The following is a 15902-nucleotide window of genomic DNA, read 5'->3' on the forward strand; positions in this document are numbered from 1 at the left end:
CAGCCGCCTCCGAGGGGCTAGACTGAGCCCGGGACAGGGCTTGCGAAATAGAATTTATTGTGGCTCTGATTATGTACACGTGAGATGTCCCTGGCGGGGCAGCCGGGCTCACATGGTTTGTACAATAAATACATCCGCGGGCGGCTCTCCGCCGCCGGGAAGCGCCCACACGGCGGTTCAGTCCAGCTTCCGGGCTCCCAGCTTCATGGGGCCCTTGGCCGCCTTCTTCTCCGCGCGTTTGGCCTCCATCTCCCGCCGCCGCTCCTCGCGCTTTTTCCGGGCCAGCTCAGCCTTCGCCTGTCCTGGGGGCAGGCAGGGGAGGCAGGTCTCAGGTCCCTAGCAGGTGCCTGCCCCAGGGTGGGGAACCCTAGACAGCCCGTGGCGGGGAAGCACTTACGGCTCTCAGTCTCCAGGCCCTCCCAGCTGTCCTCACCCCAGGAGTCCGGCCTCGGCTGAAAAGGGAAGTGCGGGCTGCCCTGAGGCCGCTTCTGGCTGAGGTCTGTGCGGCCTTCACCCTCCCGCCAGACCCGCGCTGAGTACCTGGGCGCTGGGACGCGCAGACAGGGAAGCGAAAGGATCGCCCTTGTCGTTAGGCTCGGGTGCGCCCCAGTTATACTCGCTGGCCATCCGCGTGCCCTCAGGGGGCCGCTCTGGGGAGCTCTCCTCCTGCCAGCCCTGGTCCCAGGAGCCTTCAGCTTCCCAGCTGCTCCAGTCGGACTCCGGAGATTTGTGATCCTGGCTGCTGACCTGTGGGGGGAAGGGGAGGTAGCACTGGACCAGGGAGGAAGGGGCTGGATCCCCCCCCCATACACACCACCTGCCCTTGCCTGACCCCTGCTCACCTGCCCAGCATGGCCTGCTTGGCCCCCAGCACTCCAGTCCTCCTGCTGGGCCAACACAGACTCCGCCTCCTGCTGCAGTGTGGGAAGGAGGAAGGATGACCACTGGCCCCCTCCCTAAAGGGCAAGTAAGCCGCTCCAGCCCCTTCCCAGCCATGGGCTCCATTCTCTAGTTGTGTGAGTGTGTGTGTGTATATGTGTGTTTTTGTTTTTTGAGACAGGGTCTCCCTGCGTTGCCCAGGCTGGTCTAGAACTCCTGAGCTCCAGAGAATCTCTTGCCTGAGGCTCCCTAGTATCTGGGACTACAGGAATGAGCCACCCCGCTCAGCTCACGTTTATTAGCAAAGGGACAGGGTCTCCCTCTTTAACCCAGGATGGAGTGCGGTGGCACCATCATAGCTCACCGCAGCCTCGGACTCCTGGGCTCAAGTGATCCTCCTGTCTCAGCCTCCAGAGTAGCTGGGACTACAGATGGGAGCCACCTCACTGGGCTCCACGCACTAGTCTTTTACTTTCCTTTTTGCTCCTCAGGTCCTGTTTCCCATCTATAAAGCGGACACTGACCCTGCTGCCCTCACCTTCCATGAGGCTGGGGAACGAGATGTAGATGCTCACAGCCCTCTCCACAACGTTGGGGGGCAAGAGACTGCTGTCAGCCAGATGGGGACACTGGGCCCCAAGCTCTGCCCCATTCTCTTCAGGACAGTCCCACTCCATCCTTGGCCCACCCTGAGCCACTCCCTACACAGGACTGGTCTGGTTCTAGGCCTGGGAGCAGCCTCTTCTTGCTGACCCCAGGGCTGCGTGGGTGCTGGAGCAGGAGGAGGAGGGACAGGGTGTAGAGTGAGAGGAGAGTGAGGGGGTGCAGGGCTGCCCCAACCGCCACCCGCCCTGCCTGTCCTTTCCAGCCATTGCCACAGCCTCTAGAGTTGAGCAGGGCTCAGCTGCTGGCTCTGGCCTACAGTGACCACTCCAGGAAGCCTACTTGCCAGGGACGCTGTACAGATGAGGACAGGGCAACTACATATAAGCTCCCTGAATGGCAGTCTATGGCTTTGAGCTGGGGTCCCCTAGGGAGGCCTCCTCAGCTCCACGCACCTCCAAGCTGCCCCAGTCTTCATCATCCCATCTGTCAGCAGCGCTGCTGTCCTCTGCTGTGTCCTTGTCCTCCTCTTGTGTCTCCCAGTGGCCTGAGGTTGTAGGGGTGGCAGGGACAGGGGTAGGGGCCGGGGCAGGAAGTCCTGGGGAGTAGAGGCTCACTGAGCTTTCAGGGAGGTCTCGGGATGGCAGAGGTTGCTGGGGGGAGGGGGTGCAGGCAGAGGAAGGGGCACTGAGGAGGCCCACAAGGTGACTAAACCCTACCCCTCCTCTCTGTCCCCATCACCACTCCGGGGGAAGCAAACAATAATAGCTCCTGGGTGCCAGCACCTCCCAGCCCTCTCAACCACTGATGCAGCCAGTCTGGGACACTTACCCTCAGGCATGGGTCTCTGGGGGACATTGGTCTCGGCTGGGGTAGCCGTGGGGTGTGCACGGATCAGCTTGGAGGTGAGTGAGGAGACCCCAGTCACAGCCCAACCTGCCCAGCTGGCTGCGGCTCCTCCCATCCCGGGGCTGGAAGCTGCATGAACATCCTTCTCTGGCAGTGGCATGAGAGAGGTGGTTATGGCCACATCAGGCTCACACGGGGAGAGTGATAGGGCAAGAAATGAGGCAAGGTGACCTACAGGACCCCCTCCCCTCTCCAGGCCTGGGTTCTCCCATCTATGAAATGGGGGGATGAGTGGCAAGTCTGTTCGCAAGGCTCTTTCCAGCTCTCATAAACTCCGGTGGGTATAGGACATGACAGGTCACAGTCAAGGATATGGCCAGGGGAAGAGGAAAAATGAGTGTGGGCCACTTACCCACTTCTGCCAGCTGGGTGGGGTCCTCTGACACAGACTCCAGTTTGGACAGGAAGCTTCGAATGGCTTTGAAGGCCTGTGGGTAGCAAGGGGCAGAGCTGGGGACTCCAGGGTTCCCGAAAGCCTGCCACGGTCCAGGGCCCAGCCCCAGCTGTGTCTCACCTGGTCCCGCACAGATTTCTCAGGATCCACAGTGAGGCCGCAGAGCACAGGCAGGATTTTATGGGCACAGTCGTTCATTGAGTAGAGGTTGTGGGTGGCAGCGAAGCCCAGGACACCCGCGACCCGGGATGGTGCAAATGGGTCCTTAGTAGCCCGGCTGAAGGCGGAGGTAAGGACCCTGTGTCTGGTCTGGCATGGGACAAGGAAGAGGGCTCCTGAGTGTAGTAAGGTCAATATTGAGGGCAGAACCACCAGCCCTTAACAGAGGCCCCAGAACAGAGGCCATCCATAGGGCCCCTAAAGTGTGAAAAATGTGAATTAATCACTAACTTAAATGGGGAGAATTTACCTAAAACTCTGGATCTGGGCTTCTCTTCCCAGATCACTGGGCTCCATGCTGCCTCAGGGCAACAGGGACCAGAGCAGCAGCTGCCCGAGGGGCTGGGGCATGTGCCTCCCCTCCTACCTGCCCTGCTGACCAGATTTGTTCATTCCTGTTAACTGTCTGGGCACGGCAGGCATCTGAGTTTATAAACTCCTGCCTAAGGGGATGTCCACAGGCCATGGGCCAGGCAGGCCTAGGTTCAGATGCCAGACCCGCCCCCTAGTGGCCGTGTGACCTGGCCCAACTCACTCTGTCCCCAGCAGCCCAGACACCAGGGCTATAAGGGCACCTAGGGCCTAGGTATCTGGGAGGATAAGAGCCCCACACACAGGATTCCTGCCCTAGAGGAGGCTGTGGTCCTGCGACAGGGACAGGTTCCAGCAGCTGTGCAGGGTACTCACACTGGCACTGAGGTAAGAGCCGATTTTGCCCAGGCAGACAGTAGTGTTGCAGCGGATGGGGCCCTGATCGTCCTTGGCCTGCAGCCGTGCGAAGTGCTTCATCAGCTCCACATTGAGGTTGGCCTCGTTGAGCTTCGGGGCTAGAAGCAGCATGGACTATGGGCATAGGGGACAGCGGAGACAGTGAGCTGGGGAAGACGGAGGGCCACGTACAGGAATGGCCTCCTGGCAGCCCTCAGCACAGCAGATCCACCAAAGCCACCACACTCACCTCCAGCCTGGGCCTGGCCTGACCCAGCATGGTGAGGAAAGGGACCCCCATTTCTCTGTCCTCCTTTACAGCAGAATCTCAACCGTTTGTCTGCACTCCCATCTCCCATTTCTGTCCTCCGCTCTCTTGTGGGCACTTTACCCAGACTTTCACACAAGCACCCCCCACTCTACCTAGGTGGCTCAGGTTGAGGTCACTGATGACCTCCATGTTGCTAAATTCAATGGCCAACTCTGCATCCTCACCAAATTTGACCCTCAGCAGTTTTGACACCACTGAGATCTCCCTCCTCCTTGAAACTTTTGTGTCTGGTGTCTCCAGGACACCAGCCCCTCCAGCTTCTCTGACCTCGCTGGCTGCTCCTTTTGCCGAGATCGTAACATTCAGACACCCAGAGCTAATCTTCACGCCCCTTTTATATCTAAACTTTCGCCCTAAGTGACCTCACCCATTTCCCAGCTTTAAATGCCCTCCCTTGAGCTGACAACTGCAGGTGCATGCTGCTAGGCCAGACTTCACACCTGCATAACCAGTAGTCACTCAACTGTCTCCATGTGGCTGACAAAGCCAAGAGGGGCCCAACCTGCTCCTGAAAACCTGCCCCTGCAACCAGCCTTCTAAGTAAGCAGCAACTTAACCTTCCAGTTGCTCAGGCCAGAATCATCAGAGCCATGTGACACCACATCCATCCATCAGCAAACACTGTCAGCTCTACCTTTAGCGAGTGGCCCCTTCTGGCCACCTGCTGCTAGCCACTGCCCTCCCCCACCTGGGCCACTGCAACAGCCCCTAGCAGTGTCCTAGCTTCCACCGTTGCCCTGACAGTCAGTTCTCCACATAATAACAGGGCAATCCTTTTAAAACAAGTAAGACCAGGTCACTGCTCCACTCAACCTCCCAGTAGCTCTTGAATCACTCCCAGTGAATGCAGCAGGTGCCTGTCACGCCCCACAGGCCCCGGCCCCCAACCCCACCACTACCCCTGACTCCACCTCCCACAACCACCTCAGCCACACTAAACTCTTCAGCCACCTCTACACTCCAGTGCATTCCAGCTCAGGGCCTGTGCACATGCCGTTCCTTCTGCAAGGAATACCTTTCTCAGATCCCCTTGCAGGGCAATCCCTCACCTCCTTGCCTTAGAAGACACCTCAGTGAGGTCTTCCCTGACCACCGTTTTTTTTTTTTTTTTTTTTGAGACAGAGTCTCACTGTGTTGCCCGGGCTAGAGTGCCGTGGCGTCATCTTAGCTCACAGCAACCTCAAACTCCTGGGCTCAAGCAATCCTCCTGCCTCAGCCTTCCGAGTAGCTGGGACTACAGGCATGCGCCACCATGCCCGGCTAGTTTTTTCTATATATTTTTAGTTGTCCAATTAATTTCTTTCTATTTTTAGTAGAGACGGGGTCTCGCTCTTGCTCAGGCTGGTTTCGAACTCCTGAGCTCAAACAGTCCACCCGCCTCGGCCTCCCAGAGAGCTAGGCTGACCACTGTTTTAAAACTGCAAACTCCTCTCCATGCTTTCCCTCAATTTCAAACATAATATATGTTTTAAAATTCTTTTTAGTGTCTGCCAAGCCCCCGAAAGGAAGCTTTTGAGGGCACTGGGCTGCCTCGTGCACATTACATCCCAGCACAGGGGCTCAGGGCCAGGCATGGAGAGGTGCTCGGTGAGTGTCTACTGAGTGGAAGACTGTAGCTGTATCCACCCTGCCTGCCCCCCAACTTCCTGCCAACTGCCAAGCTGCACCCACAGCCTGGACACACACACATACGGCATGCAGGACGGTGTCTGCTCAGACCCATGGGCTGAAACCAAGGCCTTTGTGTCTGGGGTGAGCCCCCTCTAAGCCTCAGAAAACCAAGGGTGGCCACTCTGGGCCTGGCCACGCTCACCTTGACCGTCTGCTCACGGATGGCAGGGTTGGTGTCCAGAAAGCCATGCACAACGTGGGGAAAGATCTGGGTGTTGACTGTTGGCTCGTCAAGGTATTGGATGAACTGTTCCATCTGTGGCCCAGGTTGGAATGTGAAAACACAGTCAGCACCTCCCATGCGCCCCCTGCTCACTGCCATGGGGCCACTCTTGGCTTGGTTTTTCCAACCAGCAGGGACTGGCTGGCCATGTCAGCCTCCCGAGCCCCTGCCTGTGTGTTTGGCCTCAGGCCCATGTGGAGGGGTGAGGAGAGGCCAGGAGGGTGCTGGGAAGAGCCAGGGACTGGAAGTTACAAGGCCTGGTTCCTGGTCCTGCTCACCTGACCACCTGTGTCATGTCCCCTCTTAGAGCCTCCACTGCCTTTTCTATAAAAAGGGGTATAACCCCTGCCCTACTCCTCCCTGCCCATCCACAGTGCCACGAGGAGGGCCAGTGCCTGTGGGAGCTGGACAGGGAGCGGCACCTGGGAGCTGCCGGTACTCCCTCACTCACAAGGTCCCCACCCATCCTGTCTGATGCTCCCAGCTGCCCTGAAGTTGGCTGGAGAGACTGTATACCTGCTCCAGATGGCTAGAGTGGCCAAGCTAGGAGATTGGGGGTGGGGTGGGGGACAGGTTTGAGCCCTGCCGCCTAAAGCTGCCGGCAAACCCTGGGCTTAGCTCGACCTCCTGAGAGCCTGGCTTCACTGGGTCCCTCACCTGTGTGTATGTTCAGGGGTGGGGTTTCTGGGGTCCCTGTGCAGCCAGGGCAGGGGCTTCAGCCACCCGCCTGGGGCTGGAAGTGAGGCAGGTGCCTCCCCAGCAACGTAGATGGGGTTCAGGTGGGACAGACTGAGGCAGGGACTGGCCGAGGCCCCCACCTGCTGTAGGAGGCGGATGCGCATGGCCCGATCGGTGGATGAGAACATCTTGACCACCACAGGGATGATCTTCTGCTGATACTCCTCAGCACTGAGGAACTTGCCCACCTGCAGGAAGAAGCAGGAAGAGGGGCTCAGCCACACTACCACAGCGGATGACTTCACTCATTCAATCCTCGGGCTCCCTGCTGATCCCCCTGGGCGGGAATGGGGTGATGGCAGAGTGGAGGTGGGGGGCAGGCATTTCCCAGCGGCCCTCTGCCCACACTCCGTTACCCCTGCCCTTAACCTTTCTCAGTCAAGGCCTCTCTTGGGAAGCTGACGAAAGCTCTACGCCCTTCCCTGTAAACAGGCACCCCTATGCCACATGCACACAGAATTCTGCCTGCAACTTCTGGGGGTTCCCAGCTACCCAGGATTTGCTTGCTGTCTTCTCCCCTTCTAGCATGTCCGTCAGGGGCAAGGGTTCTCCACAGGGTGGGCAGAGCAGGGAATGGCAGGTGCCTGTGGTCTAAGGAAGCAGGGAGGATCCAGCACCCGTAAGTCAGGTGAGCTGAGGGGGTTGGGGGGAGGATGGGAACATGGGGTGGGGTGCACATAATCCCCATGATCTGGGAACTGGGGTGCCCTGATCAGATCAGAGGGGTACGTGGGGAAATGAAGAAAGGGCTGAAGGCTCTGAAGCAAGGCATCTGTGGAGAAAGGAGTTTGGAGGTGTAGGGACAGCAGGTTGGGTGGCCCTGGCCTGCTGAGCCAGAGATGCTGACAGGAAACTCCTATGTGGACTTGGGTCTGCTCTAACCAGGCTGCCCCAGCCCAGGATGGCCTCGCAGGGCTGCCCCCTACGCCAGGGCCTTCTCTTTGACAGTTCATTTGCACCCCGCCAGCTCTCCGGGCCCCACAGCTCCTGAGGCTCCAGGCCTCCCAGGTCTCCCCTCAGGGAGGCACCTGGCCCCACTCACCTTGAAGAGGGGCGTGAGGACAACAGCGCCAGCATTGCCAAACTCGAAGGCGGTCAGCAGCTGGGGCAGCACCTTGTGCCGACAGAAATCCTTGGGGAACGAGTCCAGGCTCTTGCTCAGCTCTTGGAAGAACTTCTGCTTCTCAGCTGGCTCTTTGATCTGGGGGAGTGTGGACGGGCCCCAGGGAGATCGGCCTGGTCATAGCCCACCCCCAGCCACAGGCGAGGACAAGAGAAGGCGGTCCCTGGGCATTGCCCTCCCCATTCTCCTGGGGGCTGGCCAGAAATAGTCCATTTCCTACGGGGCAAGTTTTAAGGAGGATGGCAGCCCGGCAGAGCCAGCCATGTGAGGAGAACGCCACGTAACAAAGTTCCTGCTGCCTCCGCACTGCCCAGGAAGGATACAGGGCCTCAGCATTTCCAGCAGCTTCTCCTTCCACATGCAGGCCACTACTGGTCTGAAGCAGCAGAAGTGGGTTCAAAGCCCAACTCTCCCACTTACCTACCGGATGACCTTGGGCAAATTCCTCCATCAGTAAAATGGGGTAAGAACTCCACTACCTCACAGAGTTGTTCTGGGGATTCAACCAGAAATTGCACATAAAAGCTGCCAGCACAGTGCCTGGCACACAGCAGATACTCAGTGACCGGTGTTCTCATCGCTGCTACCTGACCTGTTGCTAGAAGAGCAGCCACTAGGGGATCCGGCCCTTCAACAATGCTGCCTCTACCGCTCACAGCCACCAAGGTGTGAGTACCACTAACCCCACTGCACAGATGAGGAAACTGAGGCTTAAAGAGGTGAAGGGACTTACTTGGTCTCCCTGCCCTGGCTGGGTTGGGCATGCAGTTCTCGGCAGGCTGCGGGAAGCCAGGGGTTAGGGGCAGTTTACCCCCACACCTGGTCCTCCCACTGAGCCCAAACAGGCCACACTGTAAGCCCATGATCTCCTTCAGTCCTAACCTCCCTCTGAGGCCGTAATGCCCCCAACTCACATTTTCTGAGCACAGATTATCTCAAATAACCCTCCCCACAACTTTACGAGGTAGGTGGTAACGTAGTCCACATTTTACCAACAAGGAAGCCAAGGCACAGAGAGGGCAAGGAGCTTGTCCAAAGCGAAACAGCAGGGAGGGTTTGAGCCAGTGGTTGAGTGTCTCTGCAGTGCTGCATCTTTCAAAGAGATGCCGCCACTCCCTCATTGGAGAGGAAGAGGCTGAGGGTCAAGCTCAGCAGCCCAGAGGGGCCAGGTGGGGATTACAGCCCGGGCTATACTCCGAGTCCCGTGCTCTCTGCTCTACCCCGCACCCACAGCCACTGCTTGGCCTAGGAGAGGTGACCTCTGGCTGGGGACAAGGAGGACCTGGGTAGCCTTTGAACAGCTCAGTCCAGCAAGGGAGGCAGGCTTGGCTCTGACCACAGGGTTCTGGGGGGCCAAGGCCCACAGAGAGGCCAAACCACGTCCAAGGTCACACACGGAGAGTGGCAGCTGGGCTCTCTCCACCTGACAATGAGAAGGCGGTCCCTGGGCATTGCCCTCCCCATTCTCCTGGCCGGAAATAGTCCATTTCCTACGGGGCAAGTTTTAAGGAGGATGGCAGCCCGGCAGAGCCAGCCATGTGAGGAGAACGCCACGTAACAAAGTTCCAGCTGCCTCCGCACTGCCCAGGAGGATACAGGGCCTCGGCATTTCCAGCAGCTTCTCCTTCCACATGCAGTTGAGGTTCCTCATACTTCAGAGGCCCTCCCTGTCCCCATGTGAATCAGGACTCCACGGACTCCCTTCCATCCAGGTCTGTGGAAGTGTCCGTGACTCTTCTGCCCCCTTTCCCCACTCCTGATTTTCAGCCATCTCTGTGTTCCCCAGACACCGCTGGGTCAGAGCAGGTGTGCAGAGCAGAGCTTCCCTCCTTCATTCCCCACAACAGCCCTGTGGGCTAGCAGACACCATGATGCTACCCACTATACAGACACGGAACCAAGGCTTGGAGGTAAAGCAGAGAGCTCCCTCCTCACCCTCTTTCCATGTGCTGTTTCCTCTGCCTGGAATGCTCCTCCCCCGTGGCCATCCCCATGGCTCCCACCTTCATGTCCCTCAGGCCACAATGCACCCTTCAGAAAGCCCATCCCAGAGCATCCACTCTACCATTTTCCTTTGCACACTTACCCAGGGAGCACAGGTTTTCTGTTCATATGTTTGCTGTCTCTCCCCCAGCAAGAGTTCCCAAGGATGGAGACCTGGTCTGTTTACTCCTTGCTAGGTCCTCTGGGGCAGGGCTCTAGGCCTGCCTTGCCCTCCTCCTCACTGCGCTGCCCACCCTGCCCCCCCACCCAGCACAGGGTGTTGCACACATCAGGAACCAGAACCAGAATGTATGTGGGCAGTTACTGGAGTCACAGGAGCTGTCACTAAGCACCTGCTGTGTGCCGAACACTATACCACATGCTTTAAATGCACGGACTCCTCACCATACTACTTAAAAGGAGATACCAGCTCAGTGTCCCTCATCTAAAATGCTTGGGACCAGGAGTGTTTCGAATTTCAGATGTTTTCAGATTTTGGAACATCTGCATTATACTGCTTGAGCATTCCTAATCTGAAAATCCAAAATCCTCCAATGACCATTTCCTTTGAGCATAATGTTGGCACCCAAAAAGTTTCCTACTTTGTATTTTCGGATTCAACCTGTACTATTATCGGGACTGAGCTTCAGCCAAGGGCAGTCACAGAGCAATCAAGAGCTGGAGCCAGGGCATGCCTAGCCCACTGGGTGCAATTGTGAGAGACCCTGGAAAGCACAGTAGGGGGCAGAGGTGAGGAACATAGAGCCGAAGCCCAGGGTGGGTGAGGACTCACCTGAATCTCTTCCAGAAAGAGGTTGGTCTCCACAAAGCGGTTGCTCATAAAGCCACCATGTGCCCGGCAGTTCTGCAGGAAGCGGGCAGGATTGGGACGCACCTTGGGGTTGGCTCCCACCAGCTCACAGTAATGGGGCACCAGCGATTTGGGGATCTGTGGGGGAGGGGGTTGGTATCAGGGCAGGGGTGGGTGGCAGGCAGGGTGGAGCTGAGGTGGTACAAGCAGCCAGGGGCAAGATACTCACCTTCCCAGGGTTACGTAGGGCTGCCGCCCGAGGTAGGGACCCATTGAAAACTTCCCAGATGAGGCAGCCCAAGCGCCACATGTCCGCTGACCTGTGGCAGTGACCCAGAGCTGCTTAGGGCCCCACCAGCCACCAGCGTAGGCTTCCAACATGCCTTGGGCACCAGGTACCCACTGCATGGCAGGCCCTAGCTGTATCCCTCAGTTGATCCATCAACCTCAAGAAGCAGGTTTTGTTAGCCTCATTTAACAAACTTGAAAAAAAACAGAGGTTGAGATGCAAGGACATCTGCCCTAGGTCACACAGCATTCAAATTCAGAACCACCCAACCCTAAAGCCTGTGTCCATCCTGGCTTACCACCCTGAGGATCCTGGAAACAGATGAATGGTCCTCACTCCTGAGACTCTGGGTCCCTCTCCAGCCAGGCAGCAAAACTAGGGAATGCCAACTAGTCTAGGGGTCCCAAGGTTGCAGGGGCCTTGGAGACAGGGCAGGTTGGGGCATGCTGCGCCCACTCACTCACCACTTTTCTTTGACCACCCTGCCACTGCTGTCAGCCAACTCCGGGGGGTCATACTGCTCGAGCTCAGGGATGCCCTTACGGGGCGGTCCCTCGCCATTGCCCTGAGCTGAGTACATGTAATCCAGGCCCCCAAGCTTCCACTCGCCAGCTCGGTCCACGAACACAGCGGCCATACAGACATTGTTGTGGATGAGGCTGCAGTCATTGACCAGGAAGCTGAGAGCTTTCTGGGGATAGAAGGAACCGTCACATCCCAGTACCTGCAGTCCCCCCCAAATCCCTGCTGTCATCACCACTGCCCCCCACCTCACCACGATCTGGTGTAGCCCCCAGGAGATCTCTAGCTCCTTCAGGTCACCAGCCTCCACTCGTGCCTTGAGGTACATTCCCAACGGGGTCACAGCCTCTGTCACTACGTGGAGGCATTTTTCTGTCTGAGGAATAGGACACCGGGATATCGGGGTGGGATGGGGGAAGTAGAAAGGGGGATGAGGGACATGATGGGGAGAGAGGTTGAGAAGAGGAATCCAAATCTGGGGGTGATGGGACACAAAGGGTGGAAACCGAGGGTCAGAAAGAAACGAGATAGGAGTGGGCAACCAGAAGCAAGCGAGCAGGGGCAGAGATGGGCACACGGGGTAGTGGGTACCTCCAGCCCATCAATGTAAGCCAGGATGTTGGGGTGCCGGAGAGTTTTGAGGCGCTTGAAGGCAGCTTTGGCCACCTGGGTCTGGTCTTCTGCGCCAGGCTTCACATCATACACGAAGATGGACACTGGGTTGCCTGTGGCCTGGGGGAAAATAGAAGGACCTGAGGGGTGGGGGCCAGGCTGACCCCTCCGCTGGGCCTGGGTCTCACCAGCTCCAGAGATGGTCCCCAGAGCTGTTTTGTGACCGGGAGAGAAGCACCGCCGGCCGGATCTCTTCCCAGGTCAGCCCTTAGGGACTTAGACGGGCCCACGTGACCCCGGCCCGGTCCGCCTGTCGGTTCCTCGGTCCTTCCACCCCCCACGTCCGCACTGCCCGTCTTCCTCCCCGGCCCGTTGACCCGGAGGCTCCGCCGCCACGTCAGGCCGGGCGCGACGCAGCGGGGCAGGCGGCGCGGACTAGGCGAGGCCCAGGTCCGCCGCGGCCTGCGGAGCGGAACCGCACTCACCTTCTTGCGACCGCGGTGCAGGGCCCAGGGCCCGGGCGGGCCACCCTCGAGGGGTTCCGGGATGAGCTCGAACGGGAAGTCCCGGACCGGGTCCCGGGCAAAGAACCACATCGTCCCCGCCGCCGCCGCCGCCGGCTCGGGCGCCTCCGCTCCGGGTGCTCCGGACGCCCGAGCCGGGGCGGGGCGGACCGGAGGCGGGGCGGCGGGGCGGGACCTGCGTCGGTGGGCGGGGCCGGGGAGCGGGGCCGCAGGGCGGTGGGCGGCGCCGAGACCAACCCTCCGCCGCCGGGTAGCGTAGGGCTCGCCCTGTGCTGCCAGTTACAGGTCGCCCAAAGTCTGTGAGCCTCTGTGTCCTTCTATCTACAGGGGAGCAGTAATAGAGCCCACTTCCCAGCGTTACTGTAAGGATGAGAGCTTAAGAAGGAACAGACGGATGAGGAAAACGAGGCAAAAAGGCAGAGAGATAGGGAGACCGACCGACCGACCAATGTGAAGGGGTGCAGTGAGGAGCGAGCCAGACACTTAGGGAGGGAGATTGCCCCCACGCCCGACGCTCCCTCCCGCCAGCTAGCGGGCACCCGCGTCGGGGGAGGAGTCAGTGTCGGAGGGAGGGGAGGGAAGACAGAGGCGGAGCTGCTGAGAAGGAGCGTGGGTGACCGGCGCAGAGTGAAGCAAAGGTCCAAGAGAGGTCCAGGAAATCCGGCGCCAGAGTGGGGACCCAGGGAAGGGAGGAAGGAGAGACTGAGGAGGAAGAGGCGGTGACCCCAGGAAAGGAGAGGGCGGACGAGAGCAGCTGGGCAAGTCCAGAAGAGACGAAAGGGCCGGGAGGGGCCCCAGCTCCCCTGGGCCGGGCAGCCCGGCTCTCTGGTGGACAGGACCAGCATCTCCTCCAGGCCCGCAGCGGAGTGGTATTCGCTCAATCTGCCCATCACACTGATGGGACCCGGCCCCTGAGCTGGAAAGAGCCACAGCTGTGTCCAGCAGGGGCTGCACAGGATATGGTTCCTCTGTGGGTCGGGTCTCGGGACCCAGGTTTGGGGACATTCCCTCAGCCACACCCTATGGGGTACAGGTGAGATTCTAGAACTGATTATGAAACATCTGGTTGGGATGCCTTTGGGAGCAGATTCAAGGGCAGGGATGCCACAGTCAGGCAGAGCTGGGTTAGAATCCTGCCTCAGCCCTTCACTGGCTGTGGGAACTCACACAGTTCCTTACCCTCTGGGAGCTTCGGTTCCCCCATCTATAAACTGGAGTGAACGGTGCCCTGAACCACACCTGACACAGAACAGCCATGCAATACACATTCATTCTGTCCCTTTCCTATGTGGGACAGTCACGCAGAGTTGGGATCAGCCACAGTGCTGGCTGTTTGGGACAGAACAGAAATCACAGATCATCCTGTGTGCCTTCGATAGGAGGGAGGCAGTGACACTGTGAATATGGAATGGGGCGTGTTGAGGTGGAAAGCGTCCTGTCACTGGAAGGGAGCAAGCAGAGGATGTGAATGCCAGAATACAGAGTCTAGAATGTTCCCTAGTGAAGAGGTGAGCCACAGCCTGACTGTGTGTCTGGGAGTGTGGAATGATGGAGAGGGCAAGGCTGAGGGGGAGGTGGTGCTTTGGGGTGGTGGTCATAGTTGGAAGGGAGAGGTCAAAGAACTTAGGGTTCATGTGGTGGCCTTTAGATAGTGGCACATTCCCTTAGCACCTACCAGATGTCAGGCCTGTGCAGGAGGAAGGGTAAGGCCACTGGGCTGGGGCTAGGGGGGAGCCGTGAGTCCTCAGGGAAAGAGGAGCAGTGGGGACATAGGGCAAAGCCCGTGGGCAGAGGGCACCAGGAGACAGGGAGCCAGCAAAGGGAGCTGTCCCCCACATTCTCTGTTAATGAACCCCGCTTCTGCTGTGGAACTTGGCACAGGAGGGCTACCATCTTAGGAAGGGGGGGACAGTATACTTTTCCCAAGTTCTCACCTTGTGCCTGCCCTGTACGCACATCATGAGCATCCATTTCATCACCTGTAAAAAGGAGGTGATACGAGCCCCTCATCAATGCCCTGCAAAGGGGGGAACCAGTGTTGCTCCTATCTTACAGATAAGGAAACTGAGGCTGTGAAAGCTCACACAGGAGTGGCAGGGCCTGAGCACTGTGCTGTTATGCTGCTTGCTGCTTCCCGTGACAGCCAGGGTGAGTTCAAGCTGCGCTGCAAGCCTCGCCATCACCTGTGGGTGTCCTGGGGCAGGCAAGCATGGCTTCCTCGAAGATGCCAGGAGGCTAACTCCTCCAGAGGAGATACAGGAGGATGTCTAGTGGGCAGAATCTGGAGGTGGATGCCTCGATTTACATCTGATTTCTATTGGGTCTTGGGCAAGTCACTTTGCCCCCCTTCCTCATCTGTAGAAATAAAGAGAATAAAAGTAACTATATAAGTGTTCATTGCTGTGGTTGGTAGGTGTATTTGGCCCTATACAAAAAGCATGTTAGAGCTGGGTGCAGTAGTCCCAGCTGCTTGGGAGGCTGAGGTAGGAGGATCACTTGAGCCCAGGAGTTTAAGTTCAACCTGGGCAACATATCAAGACCCTGTCTCCAAAATAAAGCAAAATAAAAATAAATAAATAAATAGCACACTGTGGGGGGCGGTGGAAATGGAAGGACTTGAAAAGGAAGTTGTAAAAGAAAACAAAACTTGTGGCATGGATGCAAAATAAGGAGGATGCGATTGGAAAGGCTCAATATTGGAATTGCTTTATTAACTAGAAATCTTTAGAAGATGGCACAGGAGATAAAAGTGATCCACTAAGGCAGAAAAGTAAAAGCCTCAATATTGTGCCTCTGACAAGTAGAGTGTCCAAGTCTCAGTGAGGAAAATGAAGCTATTAACATATTCTCCGTCAGCGTTAGGACAATGTTCTCAGTCTTGCATTAAGCTACCCACGTGCTTTTATTTTCTCCAGGGAACTGATGGTTCTTTACTGCCACTGTAATTTTTTGGTTATTATTAGAAGAGTAGGGTTCCTCTCCTTTCATGAAAGAGAAACATTCTTCAGTTACCAAATTGTTAAGAAGTTGTAAAAATCCTTTGGTTTTGTGTATTCAGGTAACATTCTGCCCTCAAACCATCATGGCCGGTGAGGAGGGATTTGGGATTCCAGGCACTGCTTGTGGGAATTAATTGGCACAACCTCAGCGGAGGACACGTTGGCAATACCTGTTAAACACTTTAAATGCATCTCGTTTGCCCCAGTATTTCCACTTCCATAACTTCATCCTACATAAAACCTTGTTTAAGTATGCAAAGACTTAAGGCGGTGGCTCACGCCTGTAATCCTAGCACTCTGGGAGGCCGAGGCGGGAGGATCGTTTGAGCTCAGGAGTTTGAGACCAGCCTGAGCAAGAGCGAGA

At 57.5% G+C, this 15902-nt stretch overlaps 1 protein-coding gene across 3 annotated transcripts; it reads right to left on the bottom strand.

Annotated features, from left to right (window-relative positions):
• Positions 1 to 40: 40 nt before the first annotated feature.
• SCYL1 (SCY1-like 1 (S. cerevisiae)) lies at positions 41 to 12715 on the bottom strand. Of its 3 annotated transcripts, none has more exons than XM_012665451.1 (18): positions 12501 to 12715; positions 11995 to 12135; positions 11657 to 11779; positions 11346 to 11572; positions 10822 to 10912; positions 10575 to 10730; positions 7718 to 7876; positions 6756 to 6863; positions 5857 to 5970; positions 3692 to 3847; positions 2906 to 3094; positions 2744 to 2819; positions 2314 to 2478; positions 1938 to 2080; positions 843 to 911; positions 541 to 747; positions 398 to 452; positions 41 to 302 (listed from the first exon to the last, which is right to left on the bottom strand). In XM_012665451.1, the coding sequence occupies exons 1-18, from the start codon at positions 12609 to 12611 to the stop codon at positions 178 to 180; spliced, it is 2415 nt and encodes an 804-aa protein (XP_012520905.1). In that variant the 5' UTR covers positions 12612 to 12715; the 3' UTR covers positions 41 to 177. The 3 variants fall into 3 exon arrangements, with proteins under 3 accessions (XP_012520905.1, XP_012520904.1, XP_012520906.1); XM_012665450.1 differs by having other exon boundaries at positions 843 to 914; XM_012665452.1 differs by having other exon boundaries at positions 843 to 914; positions 1938 to 2029; positions 12501 to 12682.
• Between the last annotated feature and the right edge of the window lie 3187 nt (positions 12716 to 15902).

Source organism: Propithecus coquereli, unplaced genomic scaffold, assembly GCF_000956105.1.
Source record: "Propithecus coquereli isolate 6110/MARCELLA unplaced genomic scaffold, Pcoq_1.0 Scaffold120, whole genome shotgun sequence".
NCBI classification, from domain to species: Eukaryota; Metazoa; Chordata; class Mammalia; order Primates; family Indriidae; genus Propithecus; species Propithecus coquereli.